The sequence below is a fragment of the Podarcis bocagei genome (genome assembly GCF_964188305.1).
Source record: "Podarcis bocagei genome assembly, chromosome: 4".
Taxonomy (NCBI): domain Eukaryota; kingdom Metazoa; phylum Chordata; class Lepidosauria; order Squamata; family Lacertidae; genus Podarcis; species Podarcis bocagei.
This window is the reverse complement of record NC_138128.1, coordinates 67,130,205-67,150,035: the sequence shown is the minus strand read 5'-3', so window position 1 is coordinate 67,150,035 and position 19,831 is coordinate 67,130,205. Positions and strand designations below refer to the sequence as shown.

Genomic DNA, 19,831 nt, shown 5'->3' with positions numbered 1-19,831 from the left:
TTCCATTGCTACATATTGGGTGTATGTTTCAGCAGTTGAACGTACAGGTTTATGGCCATGCTGTAGTGTTGTGTTTATGCGACTGTGAATAAAAGGTGGCTGGGCTCATCATCCCGGGGTTTTTTTTTTGGGGGGGGAGGTGACAAAACTGATTTCCAATAAGTGCCCCCCTTTATTTCCAAAACAAGTCCATGACTCTGTACTCTGAATAGTGCCACCAGGGACCTAGAAGGTGCAGGGCTTGTCAGCCCAACCCCTGCACAGTCTCATCAGGGCTGACCTTAAGGCAATTGAAGCAAATGAGCCAAATTGGGCCCCGTGCGCCGTTCCTAAGGGGCCTCCCGCACCAGGGCAATCTAGATGGATTTTATTTATATCAATAAGATTTTGCAGACTTTGGCTGTGAACTGGGGGGGGGGGGTCAAGTTGTGCCCCACTGCTTCAAATTGGGCACCTGAGTCTCATAGTTGCTGGGCCTGAGTTGCCCTGCCTTTGCATGAAGTCTTGGGCTTGCAATTTTGGGAGAGGGGAGACTGCCTGCTGGGGAGCGGGAGGGGTGGCAAGGCCCCCTAGATTTAGAGGCCCTATGCTTCAGCCTACTTAGCCTATACATAAATCTGGCACTGCAGCCAATAAAGCCCACTGTCTCTTAGCCTAACCCAACAAAATAGTTGTTGTGGGGATAAAATGGGAAGAGAGAGCTCCTTGAAGGAAAGGTGGGATATAACATAAATGTAGGAATATAGATTATGAAACCTTCAATGAATTCCAGGGGTGTGCTTGAATTACAGGAGAGCCAGGGGGACCCTGGATACTGTACCAGTTGCAATGCTGCCTTAACTACTTTTAAAAGTGCAAGGGGGGGCGGGCAGTATGATATTGCTTTAACAGGAAAGGATGGAGTCTGTGAATGTCATTAAAGGCTGCCCTTTCCCTCTATAATTCAAGCACTGACTCCAGGGCTAGGTAAGAACCCAGAAAGCTGCCTCCCTCCAGGTCAGGCTATTCGTCCATCTAGCTTAGCATCATCTCCCAGTTTGACCAGCTCTTCAGGCTTCCAGCAGCAACCTGTCTTTATATGCAAGCTATACAACCTACAGCTTTGGGTTGTAGAGCATCTCAGAGTCGTGGGTTCAAGCCCCACGTTGGGCAAAAGATTCCTGCATTGTAGGGGGTTGGAATGGGCGGCCCCTGCAACCCCCAGACCCTCCTAGTTTCCAGAGATGTCCTTGATTTACAGAAGCCATCCCTGTTTCTGATTTGCTCCTGAAATATCCCACTTTTCCTTAGGATGTCCCTATTTTCATTGGGGAAATGTTGGAGGGTATGGAGTTACCCGACCCCCGAGCCGTCTGAAGGCAATCCTGTACGGTATATGGAATGGGTTTTTTTTAATAAAAAAAAAAGTTTAATCTTTTATGATGCTTTTATGTGTGTTGGAAGCTGTCCAGAGAAGCTGGAGCAACCCAGTAAGATGTGTGGGGTATAAATAGTAAAGGGGCGTCCCTATTTTCATCAGAGAAATGTTGGAGGGTATGGACCCCTTCCAACTCTGCTATGATTTTAAGCTTGGGCCGTCCCACATCCCCGCCCGCTGTGAGACGGGGGCGGGGGAGAAAGAAAGTGGGCGGAAAGACTACAACTCCCAGCATGCAGCGGGGCGCCAGGGCATTAGAAGCTGCGCTTCCCCACCACGTGGCTTCAACATGGCCGAGTTTGTGGACCTGAACATTCCCCACTTGGCAGAGAAGGCGTCGCTGCAGAAGCTGGTGGAGGCGGCAGCGCACCGTGAGTGGGCAGCGGGCAAAGATCGGGCTGGGGAGGGCGGGGAATGGCTGGCTCTGCACCCCCAGCTTGGCTCTGCATGCCCCCCTCGCGGGTTTGGGACGTCTCCCTTGCCGCTTGTGTCGATGCTCCATGGGCGCTTTTGGAAAGGATAACGTGCGGGGTTGTGCGCGCGCGTGCCTTTGCTGCATTCTTAAAAGCTATGTACAGAGTTTTTAATTGGAGTTCAAATCTTCATTCCCGTCCTCCCCACCCCCATGAGCAAGGACTTAGGCGCGCCTCTGCTCCCTCTCAGCCCGCGCGCTCAGGCTCCGATCCCCGGGGGCGCGGGGATGATCATTTTGTTCCTCGAGACGAGATGGTTCGTAAGGATCGCTGGCGACACGTTGTTGGGCAGCACTTGCCTCGGTTTGCCCAGGATTTCAGGGTCGTCCCTAAATGGTCGGATTGGGGAAGGCTCCGCACATGCGCTCAGAGCAGGAGCACAGTCCCTAACGCCGATTTTCTTTTTAAGAAGCCGAAGGAAGGCTTACTTTGATGGTACCCGAGAACTTCTGGCACACTGAAATAGACCTCGTGTTAGCTCCTCAAAATCAGCACAAGAATTATTAATTTTTTTTTGGTAGCAAGGTTTCCTAGACAAGGATAGAAGGGTAAAAATAAAACCACTACAGCCGGGGAGCTTTTTGTCTGCAGGATGTGTTTTAAGAACTGCTCCCTTCTCCCTCCCAGACCTAAGCTGAAATATGGAACTGGTAGTTAGAGGAGATAATGCTTTTTGGGCTTCTTTTACCGGGTTACTGGCAGATCCTGACATGCAACAAAGCTACGCTTGTTTTCGTTGTATCAAATGTGAGGAATTCTGTTTATTCATTAGAAGTATTTATACCCTGGTTTCCAGCCAAAAAAAAGTATCAGACTTTCTTATAAACAAATAAAACTAACTGCCTAACATATTCCAATGGTCTTGGACTTAGAATCTGAAAAAGACATGACACAAAAAGGAAAGGATGGAGAGGTGAGAGGAAAGCAAGCAAGCAAACTCACACAATCCTGAATAGCAATTGCTATTGTTCCTCTGAGTTGTTCATCTCTGAACATGACGACTAAATTCTATCCATTGTTGTTGTTGTTTTAATTATTATTATTATTATTAAAAATTGCCTGTGCTTTGCTTTTTAGTTGGCTATTCGACTGTTGCAATCAATTACGTCGTTGACTATGATGAAAAGAAGAAGGTAGGACTTTGTATTTTAAAACACTATAGGGGCTTGTGCAGGTGCGGCAAAGCAGACCGTTATAGAAACTTTGCTGAATTGAGAGATGACTGCAAAAGAAGTAGTGGGAGGGTTTATGCTAGCAGCGATCATGCTGCTAATTACATACTATACAGGTGTCCTTTCTTCCCTGTTGTATATATACTGAACATGCAGAAGAGGAACAAGGGCACTGAATTCACTCCAGAGGCCCATGCTCACAGGGGTGTGTGTGTGTTAGGGGTCTTTTTCACATGCTCATTTTGCAGCTCTACCCAAATGCAGGACACGGGTGGCGCTGTGGTCTAAACCACTGAGCCTCTTGGGCTTGCTGATCGGAAGGTTGGCGGTTCAAATCCCCGTGACAGAGTGTGAGCTCCCGTTGCTCTGTCCCAGCTCCTGCCAACCTAGCAGTTCAAAAGCATGCCAGTGCAAGTAGATAAATAGGTACCACTGCAGCGGGAAGGTAACCGGCGTTTCCGTGTGCTCTGGCACTTGTCACGGTCCTCCGTGCACCAGAAGCGGTTTAGTCATGCTGGCCGCATAACCCGGAAAGCTGTCTGTGGACAAACACCAGCTCCCTCGGTCTGAAAGCGAGATGAGTGCTGCAACCCCATAGTCTCCTTTGACTGGACTTAACTCTTCAGGGGTCCTTTACCTTTACCCTTTTACTTCTACCCAAATGGAGGAAGTCTTACCACCCCCCGTGTAAAAAAGGTATTGTGGTTGTAGTAGGACACCCAGATTAATGGTAATTCAACTGACACATTGGGAAATAGGCTCAGCAGTGTGAGGAGTTTCGATAAATTCTCCACCCTCCCACTCTTGTTCATGGAATCATTTTTCTGGTTGATGGGCATGCTTACCTGGAGGTAAGCCCCACTGAACTCGGTTGGGGCCGCCACACAAAAAAAGGCTGTGGCATAGCCATAATGGCTGCTATAAGCCACTGGTCATTACAGTAAGTGTCCATGGCAGTGACTTTCAAACATAAACACTCCCATATCGCGTGATTTCTAGCTGTGCTTCAGATTGGGTGGTAGATAAAAGTGCTTCGCATATGAGGAGGCTGGTGCTGAGTCTTTAAGAAAACTCTGAAATTTCATTTTGGCTGAAGTTGAACGTGCACCAGAAAACATAAATGAGCATGATCAGGACATTTGAGCCATTACTGCATTTCACTCTCGTCATCTTTCACATGAGCATGGATTTCACACTCATTAACTTTGGGAGGATTATGCCCAACCAGTGGGATGTTTATAGTACAAAAAAGGAAATGTAGGGTTGGAAGGGACCACGAGGGTCATTTAGTGCCAGATTTCTTTTTTGCCCAACTTAGGGCTCAACTGACTGAGCTACCCCAGCCAGTCTGAGTGCTTCAGTGGGTCTGATCATAAATGTGTCTGTATAAGCCCTGATTTTCTTACATGTTTATATGCTGTTAGAGTTTCCTAGTTAGAAGCAAAAAAGCAGACTTGAAGCTGCAATCCTATACGCTCTTACTGGGATCAAATGCTATTAAACCCAATTGGACTCAGAAGTGAATAGACAATGTATAGGAATGCACTTTAAATGTAAGTCTTCACGACAAAGCCTTGTGCAACATATGTTTGTCAGGAGCTCTGGAATTTGGCCCACCTGATACTTCTCCAGTCCAGCAAGCACAGTGTATAAAAGATCCCATTCATCTTAGTTTGGTTGCTACTTTACATCATTGTGTGTGTGTTTTTAAGAAATAGATTCCTAGCTTTTGCTTACATGCTTCATTTAAAACAACTAAGCATGTTTGTGTGTTGTTTATTTCCAGGAAATTGTCAAGCCATTGTCTCCCAAAGAATTGTTTACAGCCCTGCCTCTTGTACAGGTATGTCCAGATGTGTTTTACTAGCTATAATTTGTTCTCAAGGACATGTTTAGAGTATCTATTGAAGGCAGTGATGTGGGTTTTCGGGATAACTTTTTTCTGTGGGGAATTTTTCTGGAAAAGGAGAGTCATTTGCCTCAAAACATTTCCTATGTTCCTTATTTGACTTACGTACTTCCTTTGAGATTTATTGTTGCTATTACTTAAAACGTGGAAATAGTAGTAGCAGCAGCTGTACATTTTAGTACTGACTATGCAAAGAATCCTGGGAACTGTAGTTTCTTAAGGGTGCTGAGAGGTGTTGGGAGACAGAGCTGCATCTGATGGGAGGGCGTTCCACAAGGTGGGCGCCACCACCGAAAAGGCCCTCTGCCTGGTTCTCTGTAATTGACTTCTCACAGTGAGGGAACCACTAGAAGGCCCTTGGCACTGGATCTCAGTGTCCAGGTAGAACGATGGGGGTGGAGACACTCCTTCAGGTATACTGGGCCAAGGCCATTTGGGGCTTTAAAGTCAACACCAACACTTTGAATTGTGCTCGGAAATGTACTGGGAGCCAATGTAGGTCTTTCAAGACTGGTGTTACGTGGACTCTGTGGCCGCTCCCAGTCAACAATCTAGCTGCCACATTTTGGATTAGTTGTAGTTACTGGGTCACCTTCAAAGGTAGCTCCACGTAGAGTACATTGCAACAAGGAAGCAGGGGGGTAATTAGCAGAAATGGTCAACTGTCTCACTTTCCATTGATGGGTTGCAATTTAAGGGTAATTCTGAGTGAAGTTGTTAGAAGTGGGCTTGTAAGCAAGGAGCTGCTTAACTGCAGCAGTTATAAGCGTCTTTAGTGAAAAGTAACAGAGTCTTCTCCACCAGGAGCAGCGTCCTTGAGTCCTCAGTGTAAGGGCTTATTACTTGACTATGAACAGCACAGTTATAGCCCTTTTGTCTGACTAAAAATAGACCTTGGTTGCCAACACTCCTGATGAATTAAAGAAAGGGCAAAGATACAAGATTTGTGTGGGCACCAATTTTGAACACAGCATCATTCTTCATTTTTGTATTAATGATGAGTAGGAGGCATGTTGCCAAGGTTTCTGTTTCACTCCTTTTCCTCACGGCTGCTTCTCTTCTTCTTTGCAGGGGAAATCCAAGCCAATTAAGATTTTATCGAGGCTAACACTTGTTGTTTCTGATCCATCGCACTGCAATATTCTAGTAAGCTTATGATGCAGTTCACAACCTTTTCTATTTCACAGAAAGAAGAAGAAGAGTGGCTTAGAATCTGTTGAGCTTTATAGTGATAGACTACAACTTTGCTGTAGGGGACGTGGGTGGCGCTGTGGGTTAAACCACAGAGCCTAGGACTTGCTGATCAGAAGATCGGCGGTTCGAATCCCCGCGACGGGGTGAGCTCCCGTTGCTCTGTACCTGCTCCTGCCAGCCTAGCAATTCAAAAGCACATCAAAGTGCAAGTAGATAAATAGGTACCACTCCGGCGGGAAGGTAAACAGCATTTCCGTGCGCTGCTCTGGTTCCCCAGAAGCGGTTTAGTCATACTGGCCACATGACCTGGAAGCTGTACGCCGGCTCCCTCGACCAAGAAAGCGAGATGAGTGCCGCAACCCCAGAGTCGGTTACGACTGGACCTAATGGTCAGGGGTCCTTTACCTTTACCTTACAACTTTGCTGACCTCTGGAACTCTCTTCCACGAGAAATTTGAATAACCCCCAATGTCTAAATTTGTAGTTTTTTTAAAGTCTAGTCAAATTTGCAGATTTCCATGGAACATCACCACCACCTTCATAAACGTCTACCAAAGTTACTAGTTCACAATATAATTTTACTAATTTGCCTGCCAGCACATCTTTTAGTTGTTTATGGAAGAAATGTCACACTGGCAATCTGGGGGGGGGGGCAGCAATAAAAACTTCTGTATTTGGCCATTTGAAGACACTAACATCCCTCAGGAAAATGGTTGCCTACAAGTCAACCTTGTGCTGAAGAAGCAGCTTCAGCTTTTTGTAGCTGAAATCAGTCAGGGCATCTCCCTCCCAGGCCAGATGAAAAAAGGCCTACATGTAGCCAATGTTGGATGGATCAACTGGCAATCTGGCTTCATGAGCAGTGGAAAAACTGGCCTCGCTTGCGCACCATGGTAAACCAAATTTACCATGGTTTAACTTGGTAAACCAAATTTACCAGGACTGTGCAAATTTGCCCACTCAGAGGCGTTCAAGCCTGCTTTGCTTGCCTCCAGTTCTGTTAGCACAGCGCAGGAGCAAAGTCAAGGTTTGGCTTAGTGTATCATCCGAACCTGGTATCATGGTTAAAGTGTCTCTTCCTCAACCACGATCTATAGCCAAGGTTTGTAGTCTTAGCAGTGAGCTCTTCTCTGGGAGCCAACATGCTTGAAAACAGCATTTTCCCCTATGGAGAGAAAGTAGTTTGTATTCTAAACTCTTCCCCCAGCGCTTTGAATGCAAATTGCTTTCTCAGGAGAGAGGAACACACTCCATTTGTCAACAGGGCATTCCCCCCCCCCTTTAAAAAGTGCATTGGATTTAAAGTGCTGGAGGAGACACGTTGGCTACAAGCAGCTTCTTCCAGTCCCTTCAGTTACAGTTCTCTGCTGAGATGGGCTATGGCCAGGCTTAAAGCACCAGCTTAAATGGCTAGTCTGAAAAATGGTTTTTTTAATGTTACACTTTTTCTTTTTTCTGTCCTAGAGATCGACATCTACCAACATAAAATTTTATGACATCTTTGCTGTGTTTCCTAAGAGTGGAAAACTCTTTCATGTAAGTTTTAAAAATTGCTTCTCCCCCCACCGCCCCCCGAGCATTTTAGTTGTGAAGGAAGTTGCAAAAACTCAGAAGCCGCTAATGGCACTGCTAATGCCTGATCCTACTCTTTATTTCTTCATGTGGTGTAGTTGCTGCTGTGGATCACAGGTCTGCCAATGGGCAGCTCAGTGATTGATGCCCAAGAGCAGGGGTCAGCAAACCTTTCCAGCAGGGGGCCAGTCCACTGTCCCTCAGACCTTGCGGGGGGAGCCAGAATATATTTTGGGAAAAAAGAATGAATGAATTCCTATGCCCCACAAATAACCCAGAGATGCATTTTAAATAAAAGCACACATTCTACTCATGTAAAAACACACTGATTCCCGGACCGTCTGGCCGATTTAGAAGGCGATTGGGTCGGATCCGGCCCCTGGGTAGTTTGCCTACCCATGCCCAAGAGTGACTCTCCCCAAGGCAGTTGCAGATTATTGACTCGCTCTGTGTTTTCGCTAAGACGGGCCCTCCGAAAGCTGCTCGCCTGTCAGTCATCTGACATCACAGTGATGTCAGATGACCCAAAGGGACATTTTTCCTTGGTGGCCACAGCTCAAGCTGCATCTGATAAGGAAGACTGGAGGAAGACTTCCTGGACTAGACATAACAAAAAACTGTAGCCGGACGTGTGCTTCCTTCATATTGGCTTAGTAAGCCAAGATACTGTTGTCCAAACACATTTGTGAGGGGCTTTGAAGTGTTCAAAGTGCTATACAGTGGTACCTCGCAAGACGAATGTCTCGCAAGACAAAAAACTCGCTAGACGAAAGGTTTTTCCGTTTTCGATTTGCCTCGCAAGACGAATTTCCCTATGGGCTTGTTTCGCAAGACGAAAACGTCTCGCGACTTTGTTTCCTTTGTCTAAAAACAAATACATGTTTTGTTTATAAAGTTAATTTATTTTCCCTTCAATTTTTGAACTGCTCTTTACAGTATGTGTGACTTTAAAGAGCAGTTAATAAACTGTTGTTGTACCAAATTTGGCTTTGTTTGGACTTTTTTTGACCATAGGAACGCATTAATTGATTTTCAATGCATTCCTATGGGATTTCGTGATTTGCAAGACGAAAAATTCGCTAGACGACAAAACTTGCAGAACGAATTAATTTCGTCTTGCGGGGCACCACTGTATCGGGCTGGGAAGTCTTGGGCCTACAGGCCACATTTGGCCCTTCAGACCTCGTATCCAACGGCCTTCTCTCTAGGCTACCCCCTTCACTTCTCTGCCCTCCTCAAGGGCCTTGAACTGTGAGAATGACTCTTGTTTGCTCTCCTGCATGAGAATCTCTGATGTAGCCTGTTCTACAGAGGTTGGAGTCATGTCCATTGTCCCAGCCTTTTGTCTTTCCCACTGCAAGAAGGTTTATACCCACAAAGGGAATGCATCCCGCAGGGTTACATGCATGCTACTACTGCTTCTTGTAGTGATTGACAAGCAGGGATCTAATGGAGATTTCTGTTCTTTCTGATGTGAGGAGAGATTTCACTGAACGATGCTTCTTGGGTGAATGCCAAGGCAAGAGAAAAAATACTGCTATTATTTATCTAGCAACAATATGGGGGTTTTTAACTGTAAACATACAACAGTTGCACACTGGGACAGGAACTAGTTGGGTTTTCAAGTGCTATATTTGGTATGGAGAGTAGTCCTGTATCCAGCAGATGGCAGTGTTGCCTCTTGTTAAAGGAAGGAAATAATTTTTTCCAGAATAATAGGCCACATTTCAGCATTCTTCCCACCTTGCCCTCACCCCTACCCCAAGGTTTTCTTTTCTCTGCATACTTAGTATTTTAAATCCCTACAAGTCATGGAAAAATCGAGAGTTTGTACAAAAGCCAGTGGTTAAGTTTTCTTTTCTAACATCAGCGTTCTGGACGAATGTTGGCCAGCTTTGCTGTTGCTGCGGTTTGAATAACTCCCTTTCTTGTGGGTTTTGTATCCCTGGCTGATGCAGATTCTGTTTAAGATTCCTTTTGATGGTGTGAATGTTGCCACAGTTTCAAGAACGGAATCAGCCGAGTTTTCTTTCTGGTGTCAAGGAAATTGCTAGCTGTCGAGCTTTAACACTGCCCTAGACACTCCCTGAGGGTCCTTGGACAAACTACATCCTCTGTCCTAGCCTCTCTTTTGCAATGCTGTCCTGCTTTACAGGGTTATTGTAAGGATCACTGTATGTGACGCTCAAGAGGGGAAAGCCCATAGATAGACTATGTTTTGATATCATATGAAGGGAGTGTATGTGCTTTCCAAATTCCAGAGAACATAACCATTTTTAGTTGGATTCCTCCTTTGCATTCCTTCATCTCAGTTAGACTACCTTCCCCAAAGTTTTGGGACTTGTGAGGAATGTGTGATGGGGGGTGGTAAACGGATATTCCTAAGGGCTGCAGCTCAGTGAGGTGTTCAAAGAGAACCTCCCTCATCTTTTGGCTCAGAAATATTCCTTCCTTCCTCTCAGCAGTTAGAGGTACTGATAGTTTGCCCCAGGGTTTTACATACCATCATTAAACGTATGAGATCTCTGCTCTTTGAATGCTGCTCTGATTAACCCCTTTCCGCCCTGACCTCAACATGCAGTGCTGGAAGAATAAACTAGGTCCATTGCAGGGATGAAGAACCTGTGGTCTCCAAGGTGCTGTTGGGCTTCGTTTAGTTTATATACCGCTTCACACGTCAACAGAAATCTCTAAGCAGCTTGTATATCTCCACAAAATGGTGCCGATATAAGAAATACAGTTCGGATTCTGCATTCTGTACCTCACAGCAGTTCCACATTTTAAGTAACGTAATTAAACAACAATAAATGTTTTTAGACAATGTACATTTGTAAAGACAACTTAAGAGCCACAAAAGCAGATCCTGTGGAAAACATCAAAATGCAGCATAATTATAGTATAATATCTTGGAAATCTCGTACGTCTTATAAAAAGAAACACATAATCATACTGTCTCCAAAATCACATACACATTCACAGTACACAAAACTATAACGTAAACATAACAGCCCCCACATACACTTGATTCAACCATCGGGCTCTCTGTACACCCACCCAATCTACTCAGTTCTTGCTTCAATGAAACCCTTAAATTTTCAACTAAGAATAATCAACATACGGAATAGAAGCAATCCAGTAAAACCGCTCATTTCCATCCTATGAAGATGGGAGCTGACAATTTTGGCTAGGACTGATGGGAGCTACCATTCAACCATGCCTAGAAGGCCACAGCTTTCCCCATCCCTGGTCTGGAGTAGAGTCCTTGGGTGCTAACTCTTTCCTTGACACTTGGGCAACAATTGCTTTCCTGTCAGCTATTCTGCTGCAGGGCACAATACTAGAACTTGTAGGGAAACTATGCAAGTATGTCAGTGTCCGCCTTTTTTTTTTTTTAAAAAAAGTAACCCTCTGCTTTCAAATTTGCAATACAGGTGGCCTGCACAACCTTAGACGTAGATATTGTGTGCATCAACGTAACAGAAAAGCTGCCGTTCTACTTTAAGAGACCCTCTGTGAATGTGGTAAGGTGGCCTGCAAATGTCGTGCGCAGTCCTGACATTCCTCTTCTTTCTCCTTATGTTTTTCTGCTTGTCCATTAACAGTTTTGTCCTCTGTGGAGAAGCAGGTCAGGTATCATGTTAGAAACACAGATATATAAGCCCAGGCACCCAATGGATTCTTAAATCAGGGTTACAGTTGCCAAAACGGAATGCCTAGTTTCACATTTGGGGGCCAGGCAGCTCAAAATTTGTATTTTTCAATAAGACATTTTTGGTTCCTGAAATTCATTCTGATTGGGCAGGTAAAATATAATGGATAGAAATCTACAGTAATTAAGCAGTATATAAATAGCATTAATTAATTAACAAGGTGGGCATGTACTTTTGTGGCACTGCTTGGACTTTTATACACCCTGCCAAAATCGAAATTCTCCCGTTAAAAAAAACCCAGAAGAAGCAATACCAGATCTGCAGAGGTGTGGAATTGCCAAACACTTTACAGTTTGGAAATCCCAAGTGCGTTTTTTATGTTATGTGTATCAGAGGAGGAGGAGGGACTTTTGCTTTTGTAGAGAGCCATTAACTTTGTCCCACTGGGTGCCTCTGCTTTTTGGAGGAGATGAGACAGTGGGGAAAACACATCAATAATATACAATAGCTGTGAGACGTTGACTGTGTCACACTCCCTTCAGCTTCTGTTTGTTTTTCTTTCATGTGAAGGCAATAGATCGAGGCATCTACTTTGAACTTATTTATGTGCCTGCCATCAAAGACTCCACAATGAGGAGATACACGGTTTCAAATGCGCTCAGCCTGATGCAGATCTGCCGAGGGAAGGTGAGGCTCAAAATGAGCAGGTTTGCCCCACTTCTTTTTCGTCAGAACTTTTTTTCCCCCTTCCAGTTAATGTTGTTTTGAATTAAGAATTGGCAGCTTGAACTGTTCCCCTTTTCCTTCTGTTGGTCTTCGATTACCGCAGCAAAAGATCATTGTTTGAGAGCTCGGTGTGACTGATAGGTATCTGACTTTGGAAACTTTCTCGGGAAAGCTGTGGAACTCCTGAAGAAGGGCAGACTATTAACATCAGATTGCCTGTTGAAGGAAGGGGAGAGGGGAAATGTCTGGGTCACTGCCCCTTAACAAGAGTGTCTTCTCAGCAGAATTTGGGCCATCCTAAGACAGGAGCCTTGAAATGCTGTTTGGGGCTCGGGGGGGGGGGGAAGGCTTCAGGAAGAGGATGCTTTTTATTAGCCTCTGTGAAACCTTCCCTCTCTGTCAGAACAGAACCTCAGCACTTCATGGCTATTTTTTGGTGTGGAGGAGGTTGTGGAGAGTAAGAGAAAGAAAAGAGGTCCTCCATCGCTCTCTTTCCTACCTATTTAAAACAGGAAAGTGTTTGGGGTTGTTGTTGTTGTTTTAACCGCATGGTGCATACATAGCCTGCTGCCGTCCTAAGAGTAATCCACAACTTTGGGAGATTATAAGATTTGAGTAGGGGACCTTAGGCCCTTCAGATGCTGCTGAACTATAACTCCCATCAGCCCCTGCAAACATGGCCGGTGACCAAGGATGATGGGGATTGTAGTTCAGCAATATCTGGGGGACCCAGTGTTCCCCACCCCTTCTCAAGTAGACCAACCCCTCCCCCTTTTCTTCTGCTTCAGCTAAGATGCTAAATATTGCATAGGCCCTGAAAGCCACAGAGAATGGGTCCTGTGCTTCTTACTTTTATTGGCAGACCAATATTTGTCTGCATGCCTGTGGGGTCAGCGAAGTTCTGTCTTGTGTGGGTGGGGGCCCATTTCATCCCCAGCTGATGGGCCCCAAACTACCACCCCCCTGCCCATGACAGGCAAAAGCAGAATGGGTGCTTGTCTTGTTCATCATTTTGTTCTTGCCGGTCATGGATGTTGTGGTTTTGAATTAGGATGAGTCAGGTTTGCATGAAATAATGTAACCTATCCCAGTTTTTTTCTGAGAATGTATTCTCCCAAGTCTATGCCATGTTTTTTATTATTTATAGCCCACTGTTCCCTCCTGGAGCTCTGAAGCAGCATACAGTCATACCTCGGCTCCCAAACGCCTTGGGAGTTAAGCGTTCCAGCTCCCCAACGATTGAAAACCGGAAGTGAGTGTTCTGGTTTTCAAACGTTCTTTTGGAAGCCGAATGTCTGACAGGGCTTCCGCTGCTTCCGATTGGCTGCAGGAGCTTCCTGAAGCCAATCAGAAGCCGCAATTTGGTTTCCGAACATTTTGGAAGTCGAACGGACTTCCGGAACAGGTACGGCTGTATATGGGTTCTGCCCCACCCACCCCAACACATAGGCATGTACATACACGCACTATTATATCCTTACGACAACCCTGCGAGGTAGTTTAGGCTATGCAAAAGTCACAGCCCCAAAGTCACCCAGTGAACTTCATGACTAAGGAGGGCTTTGAACCCTGGCCTATTAACTGCTACTTCACCTCTCAAATCTCTGCAGCACATTGACTTGTAACCGCTCGGTCCAAGCACCTTAAGAGACTCCTGATTCAGGTGCACGATAGCAGTGTCTTGGTTTGATTAATCACCAATATTGAATTATTTCCTTGTCTTGCCCTTTCCCCTGTGCCCACAGGACTTGTCCCCACCCCCCGGTGTTCTTCATTAGTTTGTGAGGAAGGTGCATATGGCATGTTTGCTTCCCAGTGAGATCTGCACATTGAATTGTGCACTGCAGTGCACAAGGCTGCTCAGAGGGTGTGTGTGTGTGTGTGTATATAATGTGCCGTTTTGTGTCCACATGGTGGTTCTGCATTGGGGAAAGCCTTTTGAAGAAGAAAGAGAATGCCTTCAGAAACTTCCACTAATTAGTTTTTTGTGTTGCCTTATTTCCTAGAATATAATTTTATCCAGTGCAGCAGAAAAGGTAAGTGAGTGTGTGTGTTTGTGTTTGTGTTTGTGTAGTCCTGCAGTGACTAATGGGTGCTTCACATTCGTGCTTCATTGGAGGACTTGGGTTGCCTATAGAAAATCCTGGGTTCAATCCATGGCATCTTCCATTAGAACTGAGGTTGCTTTCTAAAATCCTGGAGAGCTGCTTCCAAGTCATTGAAAACAATACTGAGCTAAATGTGCCAAGGATCTGACTCTGGTAGCTTCCTGGGTTCCTTTTGAATGATCATCCCTTTGTATTTATCTTTTGCTAACCAAGCAGCATTTGCACACACATGTCTTCCAACACACTCCATTTCGTTTGGGGAAACTCACATAACCTTTACCTAAAATTTGGTATTTCTTTGGTTTTTTCTAGCAACTCCTAGGCACGGCTAATCCCTGGTCATTGACCAGGCAGACTCAGACCAATGGGGTTGGGAGTTCAGCATCATTTGGGGGCCCAAGGGCGAAGAACACTGCCCTAGCGTATGTTGTTGTTGTTTAGTCGTTTAGTCATGTCCGACTCTTCGTGACCCCATGGACCAGAGCATGCCAGGCACTCCTGTCTTCTACTGTCTCCCACAGTTTGGTCAAACTCATGCTGGTAGCTTCGAGAACACTATCGAACCATCTCGTCCTCTGTCGTCCCCTTCTCCTTGTGCCCTCAATCTTTCCCAACATCAGGGTCTTTTCCAGGGAGTCTTCTCTTCTCATGAGGTGGCCAAAGTATTGGAGCCTCAGCTTCACGATCTGTCCTTCCAGTGAGCACTCAGGGCTGATTTCCTTCAGAATGGATAGGTTTGATCTTCTTGCAGTCCATGGGACTCTCAAGAGTCTCCTCCAGCACCATAATTCAAAAGCATCAATTCTTCGGCGGTCAGCCTTCTTTATGGTCCAGCTTTCACTTCCATACATCCATACATTCCATACACTTCCCTAGCGTATAAAATTGTTTATTTGTCACATGCATAATGGCTTTCTCTTCCATTGCAGCCTCTACAACTACGAGGTCCATACGATGTGGCGAACCTGTATCCTTTTCAAGTGTGTTTGTTAGGACCTTCAGAACTTCGCTGCCTGAGATACAGCCGTTAGCCTCTCCTTGGAAGGGTAAAACTGTCAGCAGCAGAATGCTCATAAATGATTGTGCTTTTTGTGAGAGGAGTGAAAGGTCAGTTAGTTTGGAGAGGAAATAATGCAAGAGAGCCCAGAGACAAGGAAGGGCTGTGTAGCGATGGCAGGAGACAAGGTGTGAGGCTGAAGCAGTGCTAGGAGGGTAAGAAAGTAGCTGAAAGAAATGGAGGAGGAAGACAAAGCAGTGATTTGAAAAGGAGGGTGTCTGCAAAGGGTGGTGTAGAGGGAGCATGAAGCTGAGAAAGAGATGGACTAGGGAGGGAAGGGGGAAATCATCTCCTGGGGTTTTCTTGCACGGTGAGCCAAATGGGTCCTGGCTGACAGTGGACCTTCAGGATTCAGCAAGGACAGATTGATAGTTTGGGGTTGGGAGTAACATTCTACATTTTCTCTTTTAAAAGCCTTTTTTTTTTCAAACAATACAATGCATACACAGATATAACAAAGTGGAAAACAGAAGAGCCAACCCATAATATTACTAGAATAATGGGCAAGAGTTGCTAATTAAGATAAGGCATTCTAAAAAAGTTTAGAAGATCCCCACTCCAGTGCCTCAAGATTCCTTTTTGTTGTTGGGCAGCCAATAAATAGAACAGTCTCCCAATGCCTTTGTGTGCAATAGCCTGTAAATGCTGCAGATATATATTCTTCTACGCTCGGTGGTCGTATACTAGCTTACTGTAGTCATACGGAATGTTAAGAGACTGGAACCACGGGTATCTAGTGCTGGTGTTTCGGTTCTGATGTTTGGTTGTTGCATCAAAAATACTAAATGAACAGAAAGATCCCAACCTGCCTAGCTATCCTTGAAAATGAATCTGTATTTAAACACCTGTGACCAGAGAAGCAGCTAAGTGGTTCAGATCATTGTTTGGAATATAGTGCCACAACCACTCCAAGTTAAAATATTGGTGTGGCCAACCTGTGGCCCTCTAGAATGATGATGCTGTCCGTGCTGGCTGGGAGCTGGAGACAAATAGCAATGGATGGTGGAAGTTGTGGTCTTGACAACATCAGGAGGGCTGCAGATTCCCCACCCCTTTAATTTGACAAACACTTTTCTCAGACAGGTTATTCTGATTTCCGTCCTCACAATATCTGGGGAGCTGAGAGTGATTTGAACATGCTGAACTTTGACAACTTCAGTACTCTGTCCTGTGTGGCACAGTAGCTTTTGTAGGTTGGTAGAGGAGCTGTGCTTAGCTATGCCTCAAGCATGTTTTGCCCTCTTTGTGCTTGAATATCCTTAACGAAAGTGGAAAGAGGGTGGCTGTTTGGCCTGTCTGAAAGCAATGCCAAGGCAGCAGTTTCTACGAATGGCAGAGCAGTCCTGCTTCATGGAGGTAAGCTGGAACAGTAACTGGGATAACGAACGTATTTGCAAGAATGTCCAAAGTTAATAAATCTGAAGAAGTGTGCATGCACACCGAAGCTCATACCAAGAACAAACTTAGTTGGTCTCTAAGGTGCTACTGGACATTGTATGTTTAAGTATTTCTACTGTGTCACAGCAACACGGCTACCTACCTAAATCTAAGCAATGTTTTCATAATGTCTATTTAAAAAGTGCAATGTGGGCTTATTAAATATTATATTATATATTAAAATCACAGGGGGGAAATAGTATACCTGCGCTAATGTAAAACTAGCTTTATTTATTTATAGTATTTCTACCCGCTCGTCAATGAATGTGTTCAGTCCCAAAGCAGGGAACAGAAGTCATAGGAAAAGTCATGGGTAGATACATAAATTACAAAATCGTATAAACAGGTCCAAGAAACAATTTAACAATCTACCATAAGGTAAACAAGCAAAACTACAGCATCAAAATTATTTCCAATTTAACCAAACACCTAGGTAAAAGTAAATAAAACATTCAAGCAGATTGAAACAGAATAAACAACCGGTGGTTTGAGCAGCAGTTCCCACCCGATTTTCCCACTTAATGCAGCCCAGCCGTTCCTTCTCTGTCCATCACACAAAGTGGGCCGCACTCTGTGCCAACAGATTCTCACTCTGTGGCTTTTGAGTAGCTTAACCGCTTTCCCCCACACCCTCCACCCATCCAGGCCCTCACCCTGAGTGGTAGAAGAAGAAGAAGAGTTTGGATTTGATATCCCACCTTTCACTCCCTTTAAGGAGTCTCAAAGCGGCTAACATTCTCCTTTCCCTTCCTCCCCCACAACAAACACTCTGTGAGGTGAGTGGGGCTGAGAGACTTCACAGAAGTGTGACTGGCCCAAGGTCACCCAGCAGCTGCATGTGGAGGAGCGGAGACGCGAACCCGGTTCCCCAGATTACATGACTACCGCTCTTAACCACTACACCATAAATGGTGACAGAGCACCTTTTTTTTTTTTTTTTTTTTTTGGATTTGATATCCCGCTTTATCACTCCCCCTAAGGAGTCTCAAAGCGGCTAACATTCTCCTTTCCCTTCCTCCCCCACAACAAACACTCTGTGAGGTGAGTGAGGCTGAGAGACTTCAGAGAAGTGTGACTGGCCCAAGGTCACCCAGCAGCTGCATGAGGAGGAGCGGGGAATCGAACCCAGTTCACCAGATTACGAGTCCACCGCTCTTAACCACTACACCACACTGGCTTCAGCATTTAAAACGCCGTGTTCCCTAGACTAGGATTGCTTGGCACGATGCACTCAGAAGTTGATGGAGCACGGCTCCCCTCATCTGTGACGTTTGGGAAGTTTTAGAGTCCCAATGACAGCTGGAGGGCCACAGGTTCCTGGCCTAGACTACCGTCCTGGATGAGCAGAGGATGTGTCAGCACTGCCTTCATTTAAATGATTCCAAATAAGTGCTTTGACTTTATAGGTCTGCGGAGCTCGGGAGTGTGCAGAATGTTTTGTGGTGACCTAGTTTCTAGAGCATCTTGCAAGAGCCAGTTGAGTTGCCCTGTTCACCTGCCCAATTAATGATGCAAAGGCTGCCTATCTTGCCTAGTTATAGCTGACATACCTGTATGGGTCTGTTCCTGTGCCGCATTTCATCTGCTCAACGTCTATCTGGTCCCTTTTTTGATAGCAAAACGCTGCCATGATAGTGATGGTGGCAGTTGCAGATGGTGGATCAGCTCCCTTAGTTGTACAGGTGTGGTCTCCTTGGTTGAAGTCGCTATAGCACAGTGGTGTGGAGCCCTTGCCTTGTTCACTTAGCTGTGCCTCGTTCCGAGTGCCATTTTGCAAGCCAGCAGCTTGTGATTCGGGGATCCTTTCTAAATGTCTCCCTCCGTTTTGATTTCAGAAGCCCGGAAGACTGCCTCTGGCGTAGTGTACACCAAGAAAAAAACTCGAACCACGGAGGAAGATGAGACTACTCCAGTCAGTAAAAAAGCCAAGACGGCTTTGTGACAAGAAGGCTCTTTTCAGGGGAGCCATCAACCCCCCCAAACCTCTAAAATACCCCAGTTGCGTGGCTTGATAAGAATAGGGTGCTTTACGATTTGACAATTCATTGTGGGTAAGCCTCAGTGGAGCGACTTGACTGTGGACACCAGGGCAGAAGATAATATTCCATGGCTTCCCATTGGAATAGGAATGGGAGATTACAGACACACTCTTTTATGATGAAACCTTTTGTACTGAAGACTTGCTTTATTTTTTACCAACCCTTTTGTTTGGTAAGTTTCTAGGACTCGAATCTCCCCAGATGCGTAATCACCTGATCACTATCAAATCAGTTCGTGCACGCACACACAAATGATTGCAGAGTTTTCCTGGTACCTGACCACCAAATTAAAGTCACAGGTTGCAACTGTGAATTCCAAACTGCGGAGCTGTGAGCGTATACTATTGTTTCTGCCCGGGGAAAGAAGTTGCATACTCTTGCAGTGGGAGCTGAAGTTGTACGTTTGCTAACCATACCTTGTGTGTGTGTGTATAGTAGGGAGACCTGACCATCTGGAACATTTTGGTCAACGTGCATTAGGGTGCCGTACAACTAGAGTGGTTTCCATTGCTGTTGCTTCTACGTTTTTAGCTGTTTGTGGAACGGCAACAAACCTGCTTCACCACTGGTAAATTTCAATGTTTTTCTTTAGCATGGTCTGCCATTTTCCTATCCACACCAGTGGATGGACCGCAGCTGAGTGTAGTATCCATTGCCTGATGTATTTGTTCCCCCCTCAAAACTATTTGAACATGCACAATGGTTGTTTCACATCCTGAGCAAGGGGCCATTTTGTTTGTTTGTTTATTCCCCACCCCAGCCACTCTGAGTGGCTCCCAACAGAATATTAAAACCACTATAAAAGATAAAGCATTAAAAACTTCCCTAAACAGAGCTGGTTTCAGGTGTCTTCTAAAAATCAGATAGTTGTTTATTTCCTTAACATCTGATAGGAGGGCGTTCCACAGGGCAGGCGCCACCACTGAGAAGGCCGTCTGCCATTGACTAACAAGGTTGTTGCCTACGCATGTAAGACACAGCTTACTTTCTGCCCAGCTGAAACTCCAACAGCCATCTTCACCTTGATGGGAACAAGAGAATTAAGACTTGGCTGGTGCTTTCTGTCTCATTACCTTG

General features: G+C 45.3%; 1 protein-coding gene and 1 long non-coding RNA gene across 2 annotated transcripts in view; one reads left to right on the top strand and one right to left on the bottom strand.

The window, feature by feature from the left end:
• LOC308584807 overlaps positions 1 to 19,831 on the bottom strand; it is a 223,025-nt gene that overhangs the window by 150,100 nt on the left and 53,094 nt on the right. The window lies entirely within an intron of this gene.
• On the top strand, positions 1,663 to 19,588 carry RPP30 (ribonuclease P/MRP subunit p30). The gene is made up of 11 exons (XM_081189817.1): positions 1,663 to 1,788; positions 2,968 to 3,023; positions 4,849 to 4,905; positions 6,043 to 6,117; positions 7,630 to 7,701; positions 11,169 to 11,258; positions 11,958 to 12,074; positions 14,120 to 14,149; positions 15,151 to 15,188; positions 16,555 to 16,634; positions 18,551 to 19,588. Exons 1-11 carry the CDS (start codon positions 1,707 to 1,709, stop codon positions 18,655 to 18,657), a joined length of 804 nt encoding a protein of 267 aa, XP_081045943.1. The 5' UTR covers positions 1,663 to 1,706; the 3' UTR covers positions 18,658 to 19,588.

Excerpts from the sequence above, each read along its gene's own strand:
- RPP30 (XM_081189817.1), top strand. The coding sequence starts at position 1,707 with ATGGCCGAGTTTGTGGACCTGAACATTCCCCACTTGGCAGAGAAGGCG. Across the intron at positions 6,118-7,629 it reads CATCGCACTGCAATATTCTA|AGATCGACATCTACCAACAT; the intron begins GTAAGCTTATGA and ends TTTCTGTCCTAG. Across the intron at positions 11,259-11,957 it reads AGAGACCCTCTGTGAATGTG|GCAATAGATCGAGGCATCTA; the intron begins GTAAGGTGGCCT and ends TTTCATGTGAAG.